This window comes from Oncorhynchus nerka, linkage group LG20, assembly GCF_034236695.1.
Source record: "Oncorhynchus nerka isolate Pitt River linkage group LG20, Oner_Uvic_2.0, whole genome shotgun sequence".
NCBI classification, from domain to species: Eukaryota; Metazoa; Chordata; class Actinopteri; order Salmoniformes; family Salmonidae; genus Oncorhynchus; species Oncorhynchus nerka.
In genome coordinates, this window is record NC_088415.1 from 36,068,187 (window position 1) to 36,075,811 (window position 7,625).

The window sequence follows — 7,625 nt, forward strand, 5'->3', positions numbered from 1 at the left end:
CAGCTCAGGGCAGGAGGGAGACTCTGGCAGCTTAGGGCAGGAGGGAGACTGCCAGGGCAGGAGGGAGACTGGCAGCTCAGGGCAGGAGGGAGACTCTGGCAGCTCAGGGCAGGAGGGAGACTCTGGCAGCTCAGGGTAGGAGGGAGACTCTGGCAGCTCAGGGCAGGAGGGAGACTCTGGCAGCTCAGGGCAGGAGGGAGACTCTGGCAGCTCAGGGCAGGAGGGAGACTCTGGCAGCTCAGGGCAGGAGGGAGACTCTGGCAGCTCAGGGCAGGAGGGAGACTCTGGCAGCGCTGGGCAGGAGGGAGACTCTGGCAGCGCTGGGCAGGAGGGAGACTCTGGCAGCGCTGGGCAGGAGGGAGACTCTGGCAGCTCAAGACAGACGGGAGACTCTGGCAGCGCTGGACAGGCGGGAGCACCTTTAGGGAGGAGACAGAGAGACAGCCTGGTGCGGGGGGCTGCCACCGGAGGGCTGGTGCGTGGAGGTGGCACTGGATAGACCGGACCGTGAAGGCGCACTGGAGGTCTCGAGCACCGAGCCTGTCCAACCCTACCTGGCTGAATGCTCCCCGTAGCCAGGCCAGTGCAGCGAGGTGGAATAGCCCGCACTGGGCTGTGCTGGCGAACCGGGGACACCATACGTAGTGCTGGTGCTATGTACCCCGGCCCGAGGAGACGCACTGGAGACCAGATGCGCTGAGCCGGCTACATGGCACCTGGCTCGATGCCCAACCTAGCCCGGCCAATACGAGGCGCTGCTATGTACCGCACCAGGTTATGCCTGTGCACCGGCGACACCGTGCACCTCACAGCATAACACGGTGCCTGCCCGGTCCCTCTCTCTCCACGGTAAGCACGGGGAGTTGGCGCAGGTCTCCTACCTGACTTCGCCACACTCCACGTGTGCCCCCCCCAATACATTTTTGGGGCTGCCTCTCTGGCTTCCAGCCGCGCTGCCTCCTCATACCACCGCCTCTCGGCTTTCGCTGCCTCCAGCTCAGCCTTGGGGCGGCGATATTCTCAAGCATGTGCCCAGGGTCCCTTGCCGCCCAGAATCTCCTCCCATGTCCAGGAGTCCTGAGATCGCTGCTGCTGCCATTACCACGCTGCTTGTTCCTTTAGTGGTGGGTGATTCTGTAACGGCTGTTGTTGGTGGAAGAAGGTGAGGACCAAGGTGCAGCGTGGTAAGTATTCATTATGCCTTTTATTGAAAACGAATACTCGAACAAAACAACAAAACGATAAACGAGAATGAAACGAAACAGTCCTGTCTGGTAACATACACAAAGACAGAAAAGAATCACCCACGAAACAAAATAGAAATCAGGCTACCTAAATATGGTTCTCAATCAGGGACAACAATTGACAGCTGCCTCTGATTGAGAACCATACCAGGCCAAACACAGAAATAGCAAATCATAGAAAAACTAACATAGACAACCCACCCAACTCACGCCCTGATCATACTAAAACAAAGACATAACAAAAGAACTAAGGTCAGAACGTGACAAAAATAGTAGAGAGAATGATTTATTTCAGCTTTTATTTCTTTCATCACATTCCGAGTGGGTCAGAAGTTTACATTTACTCAATTAGTATTTGGTAGCATTGCCTTTAAATTGTTTAACTTGGGTCAAACGTTTTGGGTAGCCTTCCACAAGCTTCCCACAATAAGTTGGGTGAATTTTGCCCATTCCTCCTGACAGCTGGTGTAACTGAGTCAGGTTTGTAGGCCTCCTTGCTCGCTCACGCTTTTTCAGTTCTGCCCACAAATGTTCTATAGGATTGAGGTCAGGGCTTTGTGATGGCCACTTCAATACCTTGACTTTGTTGTCCTTAAGCCATTTTGCCACAATTTAGGAAGTATGCTTGGGGTAATTGTCCATTTGGAAGACCCATTTGCGACCAAGCTTTAACTTCCTGACTGATGTCTTGAGATGTTGCTTCAATATATCCACATAATTCTCCACCCTCATGATGCCATCTATTTTGTGAAGTGCCCCAGTCCCTCCTGCAGCAAAGCACCCCCACAACATGCTGCCACCCCGTGCTTCACGGTTGGGATGGTGTTCTTCGGCTTGCAAGCCTCGCCCTTTTTCCTGACGATGGTCATTATGGCCAAACAGTTCTATTTTTGTTTCATCAGACCAGAGAACTTTTCTCCAAAAAGTACGGTCTTTGTCCCTATGTGCAGTTGCAAACCGTAGTCTGGCTTTTTTATGGCGGTTTTGGAGCAGTGGCGTCTTCCTTGCTGAGCGGCCTTTCAGGTTATGTCGATATAGGATTCATTTTACTGTGGATATAGATACTTTTGTACCTGTTTCCTCCAGAATCTTCACAGGGTCTTTTGCTGTTGTTCTGGGATTGATTTGCACTTTCACACCAAAGTACGTTCAGCTCTAGGAGACAGAACGCGTCTCGTTCCTGAGAGGTATGACGTCTGCGTGGTCCCATGGTGTTTATACTTGCGTACTATTGTTTGTACAGATGAACGTGGTACCTTCAGGCATTTGGAAATTGCTCCCAAGGATGAACCAGACTTGTGGAGGTCTACAATTTTTTTTCTGAGATCTTGGCTGATTTATTTTGCTTTTCCAATGATGTCAAGCAAAGAGGCACTGAGATTGAAGGTAGGCCTTGAAATACATCCACAGGTACACCTCCAATTGACTCAAATGATGTAAATCAGAATCTTCTAATGCTATGACATCATTTTCCGGAATTTTCCAAACTGTTTAAAGGCACAGTCAACTTAGTGTATGTACACTTCTGACCCACTGGAATTGTGATACAGTAAATTATAAATGAAATAATCTGTCTATAAACAATTGTTGGAAAATGTAAGGGTTTTCTGGTGAAAGAGAAGCGGACCAAAAAGCAGCATGGTGGTTATTCATGTTCTTTAATTTATAAAGAAACTACACATGAGATAACTAACAAAAACAACAAACGTGAGAAAACCTAAAACAGTCCTATCTGGTGCAAACACAGAGACAGGAACAATCACCCACAAACACAGTGAAACCCAGGCTACCTAAGTATGATTCTCAATCAGAGACAACTAATGACACCTGCCTCTGATTGAGAACCATACTAGGCCGAAAACAAAGAAATACCCAAAACCTAGAAAAACAAACATAGACTGCCCACCCAACTCACGCCCTGACCATACTAACTAAATACAAACACAGGAAATAAAGGTCAGAACATGACAGAAAAATTACCTGTGTCATGCACAAAGTAGATGTCCTAACCAACTTGCCAAAACTATAGTGTGTTAACAAGACATTTGTGGAGGGGTTGAAAAAATAGTTTTAATGACTCCAACGTAAGTGTATGTAAACTTCCGACTTCAACTGTAAATCTCATCTATTTCCAGTGTAATCCCATCCTGATCGATGCGGTAAAAGTGAGCCCAGCTCACAGAGCTCGCTACTTCTGGGGAAACCTCCCTGGCATGAACAGGTAAACATAAATACGACTAACACATAGACACATCCCCATATCCCTTCACATACTCCTACTGATGAACACTAACACATTCACTCTCAATATCATGTTGTTTTTCTTATGTTCAACCCACCTACATGAGAGAGTTCACTTGTCTGTATGTTTTTTTCTCCTTAGACCTCTAGCTACCTCTCTGGATGATAAGGTGAACCTGCAGGATTGTCTGGAGCCTGGACGCACGGCCAAGGTAAGACTGACAAGCTCTTGCTTCTAGATTTTCTTATAATTCAGAACTTTACTGACAAGCGAGGTCGAAGTTAAAAGGCTGTTTAGGTTACTTCTAATGGCTATTTTCTTATTTCTGAATGAGTTTCTAGCATCAGGTGTGACTGGTGAGTACGTCCATATTTGAAATATGGTTAAAGCTGTGATTGTTATCTGTCGGTTCTTTTCCTTACAGTATAACAAAGTTCGTACCATCACCACCAAGTCCAACTCCATCAGACAGGGGAAGATGGGATCACTACCTGTCGACTTTAATGGCAAGGAGGACTACCTTTGGTGCACAGAGATGGAGAAGTGAGTCTTTATTATTGAGCAAAAGGGTAGAGGTTGGAACAGCATAGAATATAGAAGTGATCACAGTGTAATTACATTGTTTAAAAGTTTTGTAGTCAGCATTATTCCTATACCGTGACTCATCATGGATACTGCTCTCTCTTGTAAAAGTCAATGTACTTACGGTAGTTAAAGTGAATGTAATCTGTCATTTCTAAAAACAAATACACTTACCCTCGGATTGTTTTGAAATGGTTCTAACATTTTCCATGTTATGTGATTGACCTTTCTGCAGGATCTTCGGCTTTCCCAAGCATTACACTGATGTCAACAACATGGGTCGGAGCCAGCGGCAGAAAGTACTGGGCCGATCATGGAGTGTACCAGTTATCCGGCACCTCTTCGCTCCACTCAAGGACTACTTTGCCTGTGAGTAGGAACCTCACGTTCCTGTGTGCTGCACACTGTCGTCAACAACAACAGCAACATGAAATGGCTGATTGTTGGAGAGAGGAGGGTAAAAAAAAAGATCATTATCCTGCCCTGCTTTTCAGTGAAAGGAACTGTCCTGTGTTTCTCAGACTGAACTCACAGAATCATCTTAGTCTTTTTATCACTGGCTGTATCAAGTGTTTTATTAGGTTTAGATAATGAGCATCTGTTTCAATGCAGTGTGGTCATATGATCATAATATTACCAGAATGCACTGACACTTTTTGGTTCTTTCCGTTTGTCTGGAATAGTTCACGTTTGTCTATCATTTATTTGATGTTCGGTTTTGTCAACTTTTGGTCAATGATGGTGAGATCAGACCTCAAACCCTGCCCACTATCTACCTCAATACTAATCTATGATCGGTCTGACATCTGCAGAAACACAGTTTTATCTCTATTTAATTGAATGATTCTGTATCATTTATTTTATATTTGAATGTTATAAATAGTCAGATAAATCATGTTCACGTGTAATTAGGTGAATAAACCTAATGTTTTTTTTAACTTGTTTGGAAAAATAGATCTTCCAAAATAATTAAAAATCCAAAACTCAGATTCAAACCAAGGCAAAAAAAAATGTGCCTTGAGTGTTTGATTGTATTTTACCTTGGCCAATATTCATCAGGGTTACAGTCTGTGTGGTGCTATGTTAGGGTTTTTAATGATATTCTTGTCAAAGAGGTGGTCACAGGACACACATTTTCACTAACTATAGGCAGGTTTCCATTGACACAGGTTAATTAGACTAAAGCAATGTCACACAAAAAATAATTGCCACATGTGTAATGGAAACAGCAGAGACATTTTCTAAAGATCTAATACATTTTTATACATCCGACAAGGGTGGATTTTTCTTTTGTCTTAAGAATAAATTATGATTGACGAATCATTTTGAAGGTAGGCCTACGTGGGGCATTTGATGTTATCGCGTAACTATAAATGTCCACTCCACATTTAATTCTAAATGCCTACTGATGGCAAAATCCATTTATTCAACTCTGGAAAAAAAAAGTTTATTTGCATGATGTCCCATTTGAAGAAACCCTTTTGGTTCCAGGTAGAACCCTTTTGGGTTCCATGTAGAACCCTTTCCACAGAGGGTTCTACCTGGAAACAAAATTGTATTTTCTTTGCTAAATATTGCTAATCTTACCACATTTTTATTCGACATTCTATGTTTTTGTGAAAAGTGTTATTTTAATGGGAGACGTCATTACGTCCAGCTGTTGTCATTACGTCCAGCTGTTGTCATTACGTCCAGCTGTTTTCATTACGTCCAGCTGTTGTCATTACGTCCAGCTGTTGTCATTACGTCCAGCTGTTGTCATTACGTCCAGCTGTTTTCATCGACACAAAGACAGTTGAATAGAAACGCAGCATTTTGAAATGTCAACAAAAAAAAGAAATGACTAAATGTTAATGGAGGCATAACTATTGTCTCACTTGTTAGAGCATGCCGCTTATAGGCTTTAATTTAGGGGATATAGTCAAGCATGTGAAAGAAAAAGTTGCTGAAACCAGTCCTTACAAGTTTGATTTGAATAGTAAGATGTGTGCCTTCTCCCTGTCTTGGAACAAAAGGGGAGAAGAACGGTTGTAATCGCAAGTGCCTACTAAACAACTGTTAAAACCTAGATACAATATACGTAGAACTATTTTTCTTCTGTAATTATTCATTCTTAAATATTGTAAAGGGAGCTGGACAAAGTTCTGAGGAAAGGAGTACATCATCAATGTCTTCACGTAATTGTTTCAGTAAAACAGACAGGCAGCGTGTAAGTTTGTCTTTAAAGTGGGCACTTTTTTTCTGAAAGCAACTGTTTTAAACTGACCTTGTATGTTCATGGAGTGTTGATGAAGGTCACATGGAGGGCCTAATCATAACATACCCACTTCAGTTTCATGCATGTGACGTGTGTTGTTATGACAGGTAATCTGTGTGTTAAGTTGAAGTGATGGCTTTAACTGCAGCGTTCTGTTCATCTCGCTCTCAACAAGTTTGTTGATGATATCACAACACAAGCAGCTTTCATCAAAAACTTGAAGTTACGCTACATTCTAAAATGAGTACTGTTTGTCATTTGGGGTTACTGAGATTTTTTAACTCATCAGTTTTGAACCCTTGTTCCCCTCTACCATCCATACCTACCTGTTGTACTGTATGAAGTGTGTCAGTGTGGTGACTGATCTCAACTCTGAGGCAGAACAGATACTGTATACCAAATGTGTTTTTCTTGCCATTTCTATTTTTCATAAACACAACCAGGTGAACACAGTCTGGACAGTGATTTACATAGGATACTGGCCTTATGAATAGTTTTTTTGAAATGAAACAAAAGGAACAAACAATTGTTTTGTGTACTGTATGTTTCTATAACACTTTAATAACAATGCCTTTAAAATGAGGTTATTCGGGTCATCACTAGACTCCTATTGGTGCTATATTATTGTTCAATTGTTTTCTTATATTTCATATTTTCTTGCATGGTATGTTAATATTGAGTCAAGCTGTATATAACATGGTTAGCTGTTCCCCAGCTTGTTTAGTGTATAGCTGTCATAGTCTCATAACCCCATGTAAAGCTTTTGATCATGTTAGAGATGAGAAATAAACTGCCCTAATTGTATTATTTGTACTTTGTCTGTGTTGTCAGTCTGTCAATTGATGTATATATTATACTGTGAATACTGTGTGCCCGGTGTGAGTGAGCTTGTGGGCGCTCTGGCAGGCTTTTGACAAAACAATATTTTTTTGATTTAACCTTTATTTAACTAGGCAAGTCAGTTAAGAACAAATTCTTATTTACAATGACGGCCTACACCGGCCGAAGCTGGGCCAATTGTGTGATGCCCTATGGGACTCCCAATCGCGGCCGGTTATGATACAGCCTGGATTCAAACCAGGGTGTCTGTAGTGACGCCTCTTGCACTGAGATGCAGTGCCTTAGACCACTGTGCCACTCGGGAGGCCGAGTGATGCATACTATTGCTGAGATTGTGTAAGTGTCTGTAAATTCAACAGGTCATAGTTCAGGTGGTAAAAAATGAAATCCTATTTCTCCTAGTGGGCCCATAAGTGGGAACCATGAGTGGTCGTGCAGAGGTACCTTGGAGGGAGAAAAT

At 43.1% G+C, this 7,625-nt stretch overlaps 1 protein-coding gene across 4 annotated transcripts in view; it reads left to right on the top strand.

Moving 5' to 3' along the window:
- LOC115102388 (DNA (cytosine-5)-methyltransferase 3A-like) overlaps nucleotides 1–7,138 on the top strand; it is a 33,043-nt gene extending 25,905 nt beyond the window's left edge. For all 4 annotated transcript variants that reach the window (XM_029622297.2, XM_029622299.2, XM_029622298.2 and 1 more), the window contains 4 exons: nucleotides 3,380–3,465; nucleotides 3,628–3,697; nucleotides 3,911–4,029; nucleotides 4,304–7,138. In XM_029622297.2, the coding sequence (XP_029478157.2) occupies nucleotides 3,380–3,465; nucleotides 3,628–3,697; nucleotides 3,911–4,029; nucleotides 4,304–4,445 (417 nt within the window). In that variant the 3' untranslated portion in view covers nucleotides 4,446–7,138. The remainder of the gene's footprint in view (nucleotides 1–3,379; nucleotides 3,466–3,627; nucleotides 3,698–3,910; nucleotides 4,030–4,303) is intronic.
- Nucleotides 7,139–7,625: the final 487 nt, after the last annotated feature.